A 14,591-nucleotide genomic window follows, 5' to 3' on the forward strand; every position below is an offset into this window, starting at 1 on the left:
GCGACTCGCAGATAACATCGATCGAAGCGTCGCGCCACAGCTCCGCGGCGCCGCACCCGTCGAGAGAATGTCCTGCGTCGCCGCCCCCAACGCCGTCCTCGCGCGTCGTACCGCCGCCGCGCGCGCCGGCTCGCGCGCCTCGGTTCGCGCGCGATCCGTCGTCCGCTGCGAGGCCTCGTCGCGGCGCGCGGAATCCACGACCGGCAGCCCGATCGAGCTCGGGCGCCGCGACGTCTTCGGAGCGCTCGCCGCCGGCGCCGCCCTCCTCGCCTCCCGGCCCGCCCTCGCGCTCGAGCCCGGTGACGTCGGCTACTTGAAGGCGCAGCGCGAGGCCAAGGCGAACGCCCCGCCCGCGCCCGAGCCGGAGCCCGCCTCCGCCCCGGCCCCGGCCCCGGCCAAGAAGGTTGCCAAGAAGGCTCCTCCCAAGCCCAAGCCCGAGCCCAAGCCCAAGCCCGAGCCCAAGGCTAAGCCCGCCCAGAAGCCCAAGGCGACCCCGACCCCTCCCCCGGCGCCCAAGCCCGCGGCGCCCAAGCCCCCGCCCCCGCCCGCGGCGACCCCGCCCCCGCCCAAGGAGGGGACCAAGTCCTCCAAGGATCTCACCGGCGTAAACACCGGCATCCTCGTCGGCGTCGTCGCTACCGGCCTCCTCCTCTCCACCACCTCCGACAAGGACTTCACCGCGGACACCGCGTCAAAGCCCAAGCCGGTCGCCCCCGCGTCCAAACCGGCAGCACCGACGGCACCCGCGGGAGCCTCCGACGCCGCGGCTAACGCGGCGGATGCGCAGCGCTGGATCGACGATTGGTCTCGGGGCGGGGGCGCCGCGGGCTTCGAGGACAAGGCCAAGGAGGCGCAGGGATGGATCGACGCGTGGAAAAAGTCGGGCGGCGGCGCGGACACCCCCGAGGGTCGCGCCAAGGAGGCTCAGGCCTGGATCGACGCGTGGAAAAAGTGAGAGCGAGCGTGGGTCCCGCCCATAGACGGTTGAGCGAGTGAGTGATGTGATGTGATGTGATATGATATGTAGTGCTCGCGGCGCGCTCGCCGTCCGATGAGACGCGCGCCCCGCGGAATAAAAAGAGTGGCTCCGATCTTTCGCCAACTCGCACCTTCAACTCGCCCCCGAAACGTCGCTATAGAGGCCTCCCCGCGCACCCACACGCGTGAACCGAATAGCGGTGTACCCCCGACCCGATCTCATGACCCTGGGACAAACCCTTTTCTTCTTCATCACGGGTTGGGATCGTACTGGTCCGGGTCGTAGATGACGCCGTCCTTGCCGCGCGTCACGCGCACCGGCGCCGCAGCCTTGCCGTATCCCGCGTACGACGACGACGACGACGACGCGCCGTTGCTCGCCGGCCTCGGGGCAGCCGCCACGGCTCGCGACTTCCCCCGCGCCGCGTTCTCGGGGTCGTACTGGTCCGGATCGTGCATCAGCTGCTTCTTCGCGACGTGCGTGGGTGCGCCGACGGGGGTGGCCGCCATGTTCTTGGCGGACGGCACCGTGTCCTCGAAGCCGCTGTTACCGGCGGCGACGGGCTCGAACCGGCCCCGCGGCGGGGGCACCGGGTGGCCGAACGATTGGCTCGACCCAAACGAGCCCGACTGGCTCGGAGCCGCTCGGCCCCGCGACGCGTTCTCCGGGTCCCACTGATCGGGATCGTAGATGATCCCGTCCCGCTGCGCCCTGCCGACGGCGTTGGAGGCGGGCGTCGGCGGGGGAGGGGGCGGGGGCGGCGGGGGCGGCGGCGGGGGAGGGGCGTTGGACCGCGGCGGGGGCACGGATCCGATGGGTTCGACCCTGAGGCCGCCGGGCTGGCGGAGGTTGTGAACGTTCTCCCCCGCGGACGACAGGCTCATGTCGATGTCGTCCTCGGGAACCTTGTAGAAGACCTGCGCTGACCTGCTCGGCGACAGCACCTTGAGCGAACACGGCCTGGGTTCCTGTTCGTAGGGCCCGACAAAGGTCTTCGGTCCCCCGGGGGAGGTGAAGTGGTCCTCGTCGTGGCCCACCCGGCCGGCGCCGCCAAAGTTCCACGCGTCCGTGTCGAGGCAGATGCGGTACTTGCCGGGCATGCCGAGGCCAACCTCGAGGCCCTCGTAGCTCTCCGTGGGGTGGAAGTTGAAGACGAAGAGGAGGGGACCGCGCTCGGCGACGATGACCTTGCGCTCCTCGCAAGCCATCGACACAAACTGGTGTTCGTGCGACATGAACGAGTACTTCTCCTCGAGATCCTGCAGAGCCTTGTCGAAGTTGTTGAGCTCAAAGTACCGGAGGTGCTCGGTGTCCGCCAGGGTCCACTGCCGCCTGCAGTGGTCGTGCTTCCACTTGTTGCCCTCGCGCGGGAAGTCGACCCACTCCGGATGGCCAAACTCGTTCCCCATGAAGTTGAGGTACCCCTCGCCGCCAATCGCCATGGTGATCATCCGGATCATCTTGTGCAGTGCCATGCCTCGGGCGACCACGTCGGTCGGGGGCTCGAACGTGCTCATGCCGTCGTACATTTCGGCGTCCATGAGCCAGAACGCGACGGTCTTATCGCCGACGATGGACTGATCGTGCGACTCGGAATAGCCGATGCACTTCTCGGTGTATCGGCGGTTGCACAACGTCGCGATGATCTCGTGCATGCTCCAGTCCTCGTCTTTCAGTTTACCCTCGCGAGAAGACTTGAGGATTCGGACCCACAGGTCGGGGATCGCCATCGCGAGCCTCGCGTCGAAGCCCACGCCGCCCTCCTTGACCGGCCTGCACAGCGTGGGCATCCCCGAGACGTCCTCGGCGATGACCTCGATGCCGGGGTAGCACTCGTGGAGCATATCGTTGGCCATCATGAGGTAGTTGACCGCGGCGACGTTCGTCTCCATCCCGAAGTACTGCTTGTAGTCGCCTGAGAACTCCATCTCGAGGCCGTGGTGGTTGTAGAGCATGGAGGTGACGCCGTCGAAGCGGAAGCCGTCAAACCCGTACTCGTCCACCCAGTACCGCAAGTTGGACAGGAGGTACCTCTGAACCTCCCAGTTGCCGTAGTTGTAGAGACGGGAGTCCCACAGCCAGTGGTACCCCGCGTCGCCGGTTCCAAAGTAGGACGACTCGGTGTGCTGCCCGAAATCGTACCCGGCGATGCCGTCCTCGATGTTGCACGACACGTGGCAGTGCACCACGTCCAGCAGACATCGGATGCCCATCCCGTGAGCCTTGTCGACGAGGTACTTGAGATCCTCGGGGTTGCCGCATCGCGACGACACGGCGAAGGGGTTGGTGACGTGGTAGCCGAAAGAGCCGTAGTACGCGTGCTCCATCACCGCCATCAGCTGCACGGTGTTGTAGCCGCCAGCCTTGATCCTGGGCAGGATATCGTCGGCGAACTCGCGGTAGGTGTTAACCTTGGGATCCTCGCCGCTCATGCCCACGTGAGCCTCGTAGATGCGCGACGCGGCGGGTCTGGGCGGCCGGGGGTTCTGGCGGACGTACTTCTCGCCCGCCGGGGGATCCCAGTACACGCCGTCGTAGTGCGCGCCGAGCTGGGGCTCCTGCGTGGCGTAGGTTATCCACGCGGGGATGCGGTCGACCCACCCTTGATCGGACTTTCGCATCTTGATCTTGACGCGCGTGCCGTGCTTGATGGTCCCCGCGGGCAGGGTGATCTCCCAGACGCCGAAGTCGTCCTTCTTCATCGGGTGCGAGTCCGGGGACCACTCGTTGAAGTCGCCGATGAGGAACGCGGAGCACGCGGCGGGCGCCCACTCGCGGTACGTGATCTCGCCGGACGGGGTCTTGTTGAAGCCGAACTTGAGGTACCCCTTGGAGAACTCCTCGAGGGATCCCTCCGCCTCCTCGATGCGTCCCTTCGTCTCCATGAACTTCTCCCAGCGGTACTTCAGGTGGCCCTCGTGCTCGAGGAGCTGCTCGTCGACGGCGGCGCAGCCCATGCCGTCGACGGAGTAGCCGGTGGGGCTGGCGTTGCCCGCCATGGCCCGCGCGACCGCGGCGAGGGAGCCGCGCTTGGTGTGCGCTGGGTGGGCGGCGGTGGTGGCGGGTCGCCCGGCGCGCTCGGGGCGACGCTCGCCGTGCGTGCGAACCACGCGGCCCTTACGCGCGTGAACCGACCGGCGCGCTACGACGTGGGCCGCGATAGGGGCCGCGATCGAGCCGCACCGGACGGACATTTCGGTGCCCCGGAAAAAACCGAGGTGGAGGCGGTCGGCGGACTCGGTCGCTCGCCCCGGGGTGGTGCCTTAAGCCTCTGACGCGAGCGCGTGAAGCTCGCGGCGTCAAGACGGGCGCGCGCCTGCTCGGGTGTCGACGATTACGGCGGTGAGCGCACCGCGCGCGATCTCTGGCTCGGTGACAGATCCAGCGCTCGCGAGAAAAACAACAACGGCTTGCACGTTTCTGGAGTTGGGAACGGTCAGTTGGGCCCGTCGGTTTCGAATTTCTCCCGACCTGCGTCACTGGTTACCCATACGCGCCCGAAAAAAGCATCGCGCGTCTGAGTCATCACCCATTCCCCGTCCAGTCAAAAAAGGGTGACACGTGTATGACCCGGGGAGGGAAAAATGACGAGTCCCAATTCGTCGGTGCCGTCCCGGGTGCCCAAGGGATAAGGCGCTTCTGCTTTCCACTTGGCGTCGCGCCGGCTGCCGAGTTCGAGTTTTGATTTGGCTAATCGGTTTTTTTATTTCTCGTCAGGGTGTCCACGCATACGTTCGTACTCGGGACCTGCGCCTACACCTCCGGCACCTGCGGCAGGTTCATGATCTCCTCCACAGCGTCCCGCGGGTCCAGGTCGTCCTCCAGTATCCTCGCCACCGCGGTGAGCACGGGCAGCGACACCTTGTAGCGCCTGGCCAGTTTCATCACCGCGCCCGCCGTCGCCACCCCTTCGGCGACTTGATTCATCGACCCGAGGATGTCCTCGAGGGATTCCCCCTTACCCAGCCGCACGCCCACCGTGCGGTTGCGGGACAGGTTCACGAAGCACGTCAGCATGATGTCGCCCGTGCCGGACAGCCCCGCCAGCGTCTCCGGCCTCGCGCCCATCTTCGACGCGAGCCACCGAATCTCCGCGCATCCCTGCGCCACGACGGACGCGAGCGCGTTGTTTCCCAGGGACAGACCCTCGATCATGCCCGCGGCGATGGCCAGCACGTTCTTCAACGCGCCGCTCATCTCCACGCCCACGACGTCCGCGCTGGTGTTGACCCTCAGGTGCGTGGACGCGAAGAGGCGCTGAACCCTCCACGCGAGATTCTTATCCTCCGACGCGGCTACGATGGCCGTCGGCAATCCTTGCATGAGCTCGACCGCGAAGGTGGGGCCGGATAACACCGCGAGGGGTTGCTTGCGACCGAGTCCCTCCGGGATCACCTCGGACATCATCTCGCACGTCTCCCTGTCCAGACCCTTGCTGAGGCAGAGCAGCGGCGTCTCCGGGGATATGTGCTGCTTGACCCCCGCGAGAAACGCCTTGCTGGACTGGACGGGCACCGCGTGGACGATGAAATCGGAGCCCGGCAGCGCGTGCGCCGGGTCCGTGGTCGCCCTGATGTTCGTCGGGAGCTCGTACTGGGGCAGGTACTTGGCGTTCTTGTGGTCCTCGTTGATGGACTCGGCGTCCGCCTCCGATCGAACGAGGATGACGACGTCGAGGTCCGCCTTGTTGCGCGCCAACAGCGTGGCCATCGCGGTGCCGAAGGACCCTCCGCCCATGACCGCCACCTTCTTCGTGGTGGCCAGGACGTCCTCTTTCTTCGAGTTCTTCTCCTCCACGCGCCGCGACCAGCGCATCACCTTGTCCCAGCTCTGGCGAACCGCCTCCCGCTCCTCGTCGCTGATGCCCTGCTGGAAGCGCTCGTACACGCCGTTGGGCTTGGGCTTAGATGACTCGGACGCGTCGGCTCTGACCACCGTGGACTCATGCCTTCGATCGCGGCCGGTCCATCGCGCGGCGATCGAGCGTCGCGCGACGCGATCGCGCGCGAACCCCCCGTCTCCCAAAAGCGATTTGCCCTGCGTTCGCGGCGAGCGGGCCGCGCCGCGGGTCGGAGCGGCGAGACGCGCGCACGCCGGCGAGGATGCCGCGGCGGCAATCATATCGCGTGACTGCAAGTGTACCGTCGAAAGATGCCGAGCGCGAAGTCGACGATTGCCGAGCGCCCGTCGCCTCTCCGCGGCGTGTTCTGTCGCGCGCTGTCCTTCGAACCCTATCACCAAAGACCCTGAAAATCACGCTCACCAGCCAAGCCAGCCAGCCAGCCAGCGGCAGATCTGCACTGACCCCAGGCAGACTGGCTTCGTAGGCTTCAAAATGCCAAAATTACCACCGGGAGCAGCTTTCGAGACGGCATGGGAAAGTGTCGCGAAAAGACTGTCGGACAACGACCGCCCGGGACGGCAGTGGGCCGCCGGGTACCCCCACGCGGAGCACCTCGACGTGTATACACTGGGAACGATGAGTGGTTTGTCTCGTTTTCGTTAAAATATCCTCAGTCGACGCCCCCGTCCCGTGACGTAAATGTTCACTCACGCCGCCGCCATCCTCTCGCGCGCCAACCGTTCGGCGTCGAAATCCGACAGCGACTCCATAAACTCGCCCAGGTTCCTCTCCGACACGGTCAACACCGACGCCTCGAACGAATCGTGCCTGAACTTGGCGCGTATGTGCTCCGCTGCTCTGCGGAACGAGTGCGCGAAGTGGTTTCCACCCGCGGTGTCGTCGTTGACGGGTTTACCGGTGACTCCGACCACCATGGCCATGCCCTTCTCAGCCTCCACGCACGGCCCCACGACCACGAGGGGACGCTCGATCTTCTTCACGGTCCTCAGCGCGTCCTGCAGGAACAGCGCCAGCCTACGCAGCGAGAGCGGGTGCTTAAAGTACGGGAGATCCGCCGGGGACCCGTGGTCGAGAAGCGAAAAGTATCGCAACCCGCCCACGGTGCGAATAACCGCCTTGTTCGCGAGCGCCAGTCCGCCCTGCCGCATGAGCGCCCGCTGCGCGCGCATCGCGTGCCCGAGACCCGCGGACATCTCGTCCGACCGCGTCATGCCGAGCGCGTTGACCGCGCGCCAGAACGCGGCTCCTCCGCCGCCGCCGCCTTCGCCGTCGTCACCCTCCGCGTCCTCATCCGCGCCGGTGGTGGACGGGAGCCCCTCGAGCAGCGCGGTGACCCCGTGCACGACGTCGGACGCCGCGAGCTTCACCTTGAAGCCGTGCGAGAACGAGAAGGACCAGAACTTGAGGTCCGTCAGGCCGTGGCTGCCGCCGTGCTCCTCGAGCTTCTCGCCGAGCATCTTCACGTGCGTTGGGCTCATGTGCGAGTACTGCTGCTTGCAAACCTCGAGCGGCAGGCCGATGTGGGTCAGGAGCGAGTTCATCGCCTGACGCCCGACGTCCCTCCACGTCTGCATGCGGGTCGCCACGTACGGCGAGTGCAGCATGGCCTCGTACAGGGACCAGTGCCTGAGCATCGAGAACCGAAACTCCTCGGCGTACTGGATCCTCCGATCCTCAAACGCTCGAACCACGACGCCCTCGTCCAGCACGCGCGACGTGGGGGCGTCCGCGCCGGGCAGGTTGCTCACCTGCGTGGCGAGCTCCATGACCCCGGCGGTGTACGACTCGTGCGAAAGCCTCTGATGCACGTACTGATCGGTGAGGGCGACGATGGCCAGCCAGAGCGGGAGATGCTTCTCGAGGGAATCCTTGTGCGTGTCGTGCGCGATGTCGTACATCAGCAAGCCCGCGGCTCGGCCGTAGAAGGAACCGCGGGAGTAGTACGCGATGCGCTCGTACCGCTTCTGCTCGCGCCGCAGCCTGCGGGTCCTCGGGGAGGGAACGTTCCGCGTCGCGCGTCGCTCGGCTTTCTCCGCCTTGCGCCTTCGCTTCGCGGCGCGCTCGTCATCGTCGTTCGCGTCGCCTTCGTTCCCCCCGCTGGAGTTCTCCTTGTCCCCGTCCTCGTCCTCGTCGGCCTCGGATTCTTCCTCGTCGGATGAATCGTCGTCGTCGGATGAGTCGTCGTCGGACGAGTCGTCTTCGCCGTAGTCGGAGTCGGGCTCCGGGAAGTGCTCCTCGCCCTCCTTCTCGTCTCGCAGCACGAGGACGTCGCGGTTGTCCGCGCGGGTGTTCTCGAGGTTCAGCGGGCGGTGGCTGTCGAACACGAACACGCGCGTGCCCTCGGGAAGGCCTGAGGGCGGATTCGGGGGAGGTGATCGGGGGTTTAGGGTCAGTTCGGGGGTGGTCGGGGCGACGTTCAACGGATCGCTTTTTTTGAAATCCGGCGAAAGATGGTGGGGTGCCCGACGAGTCGAGTCGGGGGACGCACCCAGCAGTGTGACGACGTCTTCGGTGCCTCCACAGTTGATGAGGACGATGGATCGGTTCTTGCCATCCTTGGGGAGGCGCTCGCCCAGGTTCTGAAGCTCCTGGTAGCCCCCCACCGGGTACGCGCTGAACGGGATCCCGTCGGACCGCATCATAGTCTTCAGGATGCTGAACGCCGCGCAGGAGTCCACATCGGCGGTGGACACGTACACGAGCACGGGGCACTCGCGGCTGTCCTGCCGGAGCTCATCGTACGCGAACCGGAACTTGTCGCGCTCGACGAGCATGGCGCCGTTGGATACTGTCTTCCGCCCTCGCGACCCTCGCGCGTCGCGCTCTGGCGGTCCTCAAACCTCGGAATTTTCAAAAAAGACCACGGTCAACCGACCGCGAAGCGACCCATTGTTCCGGCACGATGCTCGCGGCCGGGACGATGATGTCGAATCGAGTGCACGTCGCGGGTGACGCGAAGGCGAAGGTGGGGGCAGTTGGAAAGGGGATGACGACGAATGACCGCGCCGCGCGGGAAATCCTCCGGCGCATGTTATCCGTCGAGCATAAGATGGGGCTCCAAGCGTTCTGGATGAAGTTTCTTTTGCTGCCCGACCAGAATGCCCGCGTCACGCGGCTGGCGTACACGCTGGAGCTTTATGCCGTGCTCTCGGGTCTCGTACTGTTCTTCGTGGCAGACATCGTTGATGTCGACGCCGACGGCGTTCTCGGGAAAATAAGCACAATCTTCGCCGTCTTCAGCGTCTTGAACTTGATGTGCGTCATCGCATGTTGCCTTCATCTGGGCTTCGCGGTAGTTGCCACGACCGGTCCGGCCGGTGTCGTGCTCCTGCTTCAACCGCTCGGGCAAGAATTCGTACAGATTGTGATCGGGATAGTAAGCGGACTGATTGCGTTTGCACTTAAGCTGGCGGACCGGACCGATGGGAAGTTCTGTATTGCTCAATGACGATGGTGGCGCTTGCCTTCCTGTACACATTTGTCCAGGTGGGCTGGTACGTCATCGCGCCCTATCCCCTGGAGCAATGGCATCAGTGGTCTTGGTTCGAAAACGCGTTTCAACCGGTTTATATGCTCGCACACGTCCGGTTCGGACCGAACAAGCCGCGCGCGGAGGAGATGCTGGAGCAGTACCTTGCGCAGATGCCCGAGGACGTCAGGGCGCTCGCGCTGGGCGAAGAGGGAGCGGCGTGACTTTCAAACGAGTCGTCGCCAAACGCTTGTATCATATGTTCATACGCCGCATCATGAGACGCATCACACGCCGCACGCCCAGTCGCGATGTGATAAATCCAACCCGACGCACGCGCGCGAGAGGAGCGCGAGGCACGGCGCGCGGCTAATCAATCGTGTTTTATAATTCGTCACGTGCGTACGCGTTCTCACCCCCGCTGCTGATTCGACAGCCACGCCAGGCACGTCTTCAGATCCGTCAGCATGATCTTCAGCGCGGCGGTCCACCGTTCGTACCGGTTAAACGGAAAGCCAATCTTTCGACCGTCGATCTTGTCGCCGTCGATCTTGTACGGCAGCTCGAACGGCGGGTTCACCCCGTTCGCGACGTCCTGCTCGTTGGCGAACGCGCCGAACTCGTCGAGGCACTGGAGGAAACCCGCCATCGCCCGGTCGTACTTGTGCGACGAGAGGATGTTGACCGGCCCGTACAGCTCGTACGCGTTGCCCTTGCCGTCCACAACCTTGGAGAAGCTCCCCATCGGCTTCAAGGCGTACCGCGAAAACTGCAGCTTCACCGCGTTGGCCATGGTGCTCAGCAGCAGACAGGCCATGCCCCACGCGGCGTTGATCTCGTCCCACTCCACCGCGACGTTCGATAACCTGCCGAGCCTGAAGCCGTTCACCGTGCCGAACGGTCCGTCGAACCAAATGTGAAACGCGTCGTTGAAGACGTTCGTCCTCCGGAGCCTCTCCAGTTGCCTCCCCGTCTGTTCAACGGATACGACGAGCGAGTCGCGTTCATCCACGTGGCGTTCCAGCGCCAGCTTGAAGTCGTTGAAGTCGTCCCAGTACGCCGACTCGCGCGCGTCGAGGTCCGCCGCCTCCGCCTCCAGCTCGAGCCGCTCGCGGCGCAACTCGTCCAACTCGTCTCGCAGCTCGACCGCCTTTTCGAGCTCGGCTCCGAGCTCAGCCTCGAGCTTTCGCGTCTCCGCCTCCTCCTTCTCGCCCCGCGTGAACGCGCCGCCGCCGCCGGTCGCGGCTGAGCTCGCGTCGGCGACCCCCTCGGCAACCCCCTCGGCAACCCCCTCGGCAACCCCCAGCTCCTCGAGGCACTTGGCGTACGTCTCGCACTCGCTCTTCGTCTCCTCGATCCTCAGCTCGAGCTCCTCGCGAAGGGACGCGGCGCATTCGAGGCACATGGGCAGGTCAATCTTGGACTCGTCGCCGGCCATATCGAATACCTTGGCCATGGCGGCGCATCGGGCGTCGATCCCGTGCCCCGCGACGTCTCTCGGGACCCTGCTCACGGAGGACGGCAGGACCACGAACGACTCGGCCATGTTCGCGACGTTGGCGCGCGAGGATGGGCGGGGCGCGGGCGCCCCCGACGGCGACGCGGCGACGACGCCGGGTTTGGCGCCGCGTGCGCCCTCGGGGAGGATCCATGACTCGTCCACGCCGGCCCCCTGCGATGAACCCTCGCCGCCGTGTCCCCCCGCCCCGGCCCCGCCGTCGCCGTCGCACCCCGTCGTGACGTCCAAGATTGCCGCGCACGCCTGGCACCTGAAGAGTAGCCTCGCGGGTGCGCCGTCCGGGGCGGCGACAGGCGGGGGCGGCGACTCCGTCGCCACGGACATGGTCCTGTGAGTGTCTCTGACTCGCCCGACCCGGCCCCGCGGCTCTCCCGGCGCCCCGCGGTGTGACGACGGCGGACGCGTCCTTTCGAAATTGTTGGGGCGGTGCCGTGCGACAGCGGCCCACGGGAAGGGTTGGGCCATGCGGTGAGCAGGTGGGGAAATCTGGGAGATTCGCGTCGAATCCAGGTCAGCGCGTTTCACGCCCCCACCCCCAGCACAACAGGCCAGCTGAGGGTCCATCCCCACCCGAAGTCGCGTTCATGTCGACCACGTCTCTCGCAACGACCGCACGCGTCGCGCGGGTGACCGCGAAGCCCGCGCGCCGCGCCGCTGTCTGGCGCGCGCCCGTCGTTACCCGAGCATCCCACGACGAGAAATCCAACGTCGAAACGTCCAGCTGGCATCTCGACGCGCGTCGTGCGGTCGCCGCGTCGCTCTGCGCCGCGACCCTCGCGGGCACCGTCGCTCCCACCGCCGCGCTCGCCATCGACCTCGTCATCGCCGACCCCTCCGTCAAGCAGTACATGGATATGCGGGACGACGCCATGCGGATGAAGTGCGAGGGAGGCATGATGGACTGCGACGGCGATCGGAGGGAGTACGCGAAGAAGCAGGCGGAGAACTTCGTGGCGAGGAACTCGGGCGAGGAGCGCGTCCTTCCGGAGTGCAAGGTGGAGGAGGCGTGCACCGAGAACATCCTGGGCGCCGCGTTCGCGGGGGTGCAGGGGCTGACCACGTCGGAGAAGCTGGAGAAGATGGGAAGGGACGGCGACGCCATCAACGGGACGAGAAAGTACTTCGGGCAGTGATGAGCACCGGGTAGCTATAGGGCGCATTCAGCCGACGTATCAGACTGCTACGATTCTCATCGCCGAAACGCTCACTTACTCTCGTTCTCGCCCTCGGCATCGTCCCCTCCCTCTTCCTCTCCCCCATTATCTTCACCACCGTCGTCTGTCGGCGGCGACGCCATCTCCGCGCGCTTCGCCGCCACCGCCGTTTCGCACTTGGCCGCGTCGAAAGAGTCAATCCCGGCGCCCTTGAATTCATTCAGCCACCGATCCGCCGCGTCGGGCTCGCCCACCCTCGCCGCGGCCATCACCACAGCCTCCGCGATCGCGCCGTCCACCTCCCACCCCTCCTTCTGCCACAGCTCGTACACCCTCAGCACCTGGTCGACGTCTTCGCACGCCTCGCACAGCTTCAGCAGCGCGGGTCTGATCATCGGCAACCCAATCGCGTTGTGATTCTCCGCGGCGGCGAGCGCGGCGCTTGCAGCCCCGACGCGTCGACACGCGCCGATGAACATCATGAGCGACTGCGGGGTGAGTCCGTGACGCTTCCTGGGGAGCTTCATGGTGGCGAACGCCGCGGCGCGACGGTGGTGGAACTTGGCCATCGCCGCCGCCGCCGTCGTCGCGTCATCCGCGGTGGCAACCTTGGCGACGAGCTGCTGGACGTGACGCTCCGCCGGCAGCTTCCTGGAGGCGTACCTGGCGTCGAGCGCGTCGCACAGCTGTCGGACGGTCATGTCGGGGTAGCCGTTCAATCGATCGCCCGCGGACACTGCGGATGATGTGCGGGTGGGAAAGGGGACGCGTACGGTGAGCTCGAGGGACTGATCCGATCGCGGGGTTAGGGGTTTGCGAAACGGGTCGCGCGACGGCCGGTTCCGGGCGGGGCACGCGGGGGTTGGTTTCTCTCGAACGGGGGCGCACCCGGGTAGTACTGCACGCGTCCCATGACGTCGATCCGCACGATCTCCGCCGGCTGGCGACGCGCCTGAGCGCTGGACGCGCCGTCCGTCTCGCCTCCGTCGCGGGCGTCGTCGCCCGCGAAGAGCGCGCGCCCGGCGGTGAAGCGCCGGGCGAAGGCGCTCAGGGCGCCCCCGCGCGAGATCGCGCGGAGGCTGCGAAGGGAATCCAACGCGTTCGGCATCGTCTGAGATTCCCCCCGGGCGTCTGAGATTCCCCGACGAGAGCGCGCGCGCCGGCGATGTGCGCGCGAGCAGGGGCAGTCGCCGGAGGTCCACCCGAGCGACCCAAAAATCATTCGACACGTCGAGTCGCAATCGATGACCCATAAACCGCGACCGTCACCGAAAGTCAGGGGTACGTAAATGCAAAATACGCGTATACGGTTGCCGCGATGATCCTGAGTGGCCTTGGGTGCAGGCTTCAAACCTGTAGGGGCTTAGCGGCCCAGAGGTTCGATTCCTCCTTCGAGGCGCCACCTTTTTGCCCCCTCCCGTGACGACAACGCGCGCGTCTCGCCAGCATCGCGCGCTATGATACTCTCTCCGTCATCCTGAGATTCGATTCAAAACAATAAAGCTAGCCCCCGCGCGCCGCCGCCGTCGTCGGAACAATCGTCATTCACAGCTCCTTTGCCTGCGACAACGCCGCCGCCTTTGCCGCGACGGCGGACAGGAACCCGCCAACCTTGTCCAGCCCCGTCTTCCGCGCGGCGTCCACGACGACGTCCCGAACTGTGATGTAGTGCGGGACGACGTGTTTGACGAGCAACGGATCGAGGGAGGGTCCCAGGTGCTTCGCGTAGAGCGACGTGAGCGACTCGCCAAACATTGCCCAGAAGACGTAGACGGCCAAGCCCAGGATGACGCCGGTGAGCGCGTTGGCCTTCATCGGGTTCTTGTCGACCCACCTGTCGAGTTTGCCCATCCACAGCTCGAAAGGATCGTGGGAGCGGCGCGAGCGTTTCTTGCCGCGCGCCGTGGGGCGCATGCCCTGCGTCGACGAGACGGGTTTCTTTCGTCAGGGTGGTGCACGATCGATAATAATCATCGGGGCGACGATGGGTTTTGGACCGCCGGGCAGCGGGCGCGGGCGATTGGATTTCGGAGGTGCTTTGTCAAGGCCGGCCGTGGCAGATGGGGCCGGCCAAGAAAGATATGTCCCCCGTCGCTCTCCGCGTCGTTATTTACTGCGCTCCTCTCACTCGTGAAGAGAGGGGCAGGGGTAACGCGCGGGCTCGTCGTGGCGTGATCTTGTCGGGCGAACCGAGGCGAGGGAAAAAGCGCGGGACGCGGGTCCGACGCGCGGGCGTCGAGCGCGGCTCAGTCGACGGGAACCGCCCGTACGATGCGGGAGATGTTTGATTAGGCGGATGCCGCTCTGGGGACGCACCCTGGGGCCGCTGCCGGGCATTTCTTGCGAGGTCCTGGTCACGACCTGCGTCGTGCCTAATTGACGGAGCGCGTCGAAAGCGCGGCGGTCGACTCCTGTCGACGCTCAGATTGATCGTTTTTATTTCAGTCCGAGGGCGGCGAAATTCACGTATTCGGGTACGAAGTAAACAGTTGAGGTTGAACTCGTGATTTACTGGTATTTGGTTATTTTCCCCACGTTTTCTAACCTTGCATCATACGAGTGTCACAAAATTTCCTCGGGTCACTTCTTCCCCCGAAAAACCGCCG

At 65.7% G+C, this 14,591-nt stretch overlaps 8 protein-coding genes across 8 annotated transcripts; 2 read left to right on the forward strand and 6 right to left on the reverse strand.

Annotated features, from left to right (window-relative positions):
- Positions 1-484: 484 nt before the first annotated feature.
- SBEI (glycoside hydrolase family 13 protein) lies at positions 485-4,173 on the reverse strand (the record flags this gene model as incomplete). Its single annotated transcript, XM_002505092.1, has 1 exon — positions 485-4,173. The coding sequence occupies one exon, from the start codon at positions 4,171-4,173 to the stop codon at positions 1,231-1,233; it is 2,943 nt and encodes a 980-aa protein (XP_002505138.1). The 3' UTR covers positions 485-1,230.
- A 559-nt stretch (positions 4,174-4,732) lies between these two features.
- On the reverse strand, positions 4,733-5,794 carry MICPUN_86747 (predicted protein; the record flags this gene model as incomplete). Its single annotated transcript, XM_002505093.1, has 1 exon — positions 4,733-5,794. The coding sequence occupies one exon, from the start codon at positions 5,792-5,794 to the stop codon at positions 4,733-4,735; it is 1,062 nt and encodes a 353-aa protein (XP_002505139.1).
- A 735-nt stretch (positions 5,795-6,529) lies between these two features.
- Positions 6,530-8,617, reverse strand: MICPUN_86424 (predicted protein; the record flags this gene model as incomplete). Its single annotated transcript, XM_002505094.1, has 3 exons — positions 6,530-7,795; positions 7,847-8,193; positions 8,332-8,617. 3 exons carry the CDS (start codon positions 8,615-8,617, stop codon positions 6,530-6,532), a joined length of 1,899 nt encoding a protein of 632 aa, XP_002505140.1.
- Positions 8,618-8,766: 149 nt separating this feature from the next.
- Positions 8,767-9,291, forward strand: MICPUN_62335 (predicted protein; the record flags this gene model as incomplete). Its single annotated transcript, XM_002504781.1, has 1 exon — positions 8,767-9,291. One exon carries the CDS (start codon positions 8,767-8,769, stop codon positions 9,289-9,291), a length of 525 nt encoding a protein of 174 aa, XP_002504827.1.
- Positions 9,292-9,551: 260 nt separating this feature from the next.
- MICPUN_95396 (predicted protein) lies at positions 9,552-10,717 on the reverse strand (the record flags this gene model as incomplete). Its single annotated transcript, XM_002505095.1, has 2 exons — positions 9,552-10,516; positions 10,601-10,717. The coding sequence occupies 2 exons, from the start codon at positions 10,715-10,717 to the stop codon at positions 9,725-9,727; spliced, it is 909 nt and encodes a 302-aa protein (XP_002505141.1). The 3' UTR covers positions 9,552-9,724.
- A 666-nt stretch (positions 10,718-11,383) lies between these two features.
- MICPUN_109122 (predicted protein) lies at positions 11,384-12,016 on the forward strand. Its single transcript, XM_002504782.1, has one exon. The coding sequence runs from the start codon at positions 11,416-11,418 to the stop codon at positions 11,962-11,964; it is 549 nt and encodes a 182-aa protein (XP_002504828.1). The 5' UTR covers positions 11,384-11,415; the 3' UTR covers positions 11,965-12,016.
- Positions 12,017-12,035: 19 nt separating this feature from the next.
- MICPUN_62338 (predicted protein) lies at positions 12,036-13,111 on the reverse strand (the record flags this gene model as incomplete). Its single annotated transcript, XM_002505096.1, has 2 exons — positions 12,874-13,111; positions 12,036-12,721 (listed from the first exon to the last, which is right to left on the reverse strand). The coding sequence occupies exons 1-2, from the start codon at positions 13,091-13,093 to the stop codon at positions 12,036-12,038; spliced, it is 906 nt and encodes a 301-aa protein (XP_002505142.1). The 5' UTR covers positions 13,094-13,111.
- Positions 13,112-13,530: 419 nt separating this feature from the next.
- Positions 13,531-14,322, reverse strand: MICPUN_62339 (predicted protein; the record flags this gene model as incomplete). Its single annotated transcript, XM_002505097.1, has 2 exons — positions 13,531-13,902; positions 14,302-14,322. 2 exons carry the CDS (start codon positions 14,320-14,322, stop codon positions 13,531-13,533), a joined length of 393 nt encoding a protein of 130 aa, XP_002505143.1.
- Between the last annotated feature and the right edge of the window lie 269 nt (positions 14,323-14,591).

This window comes from Micromonas commoda, chromosome 11, assembly GCF_000090985.2.
Source record: "Micromonas commoda chromosome 11, complete sequence".
NCBI classification, from domain to species: domain Eukaryota; kingdom Viridiplantae; phylum Chlorophyta; class Mamiellophyceae; order Mamiellales; family Mamiellaceae; genus Micromonas; species Micromonas commoda.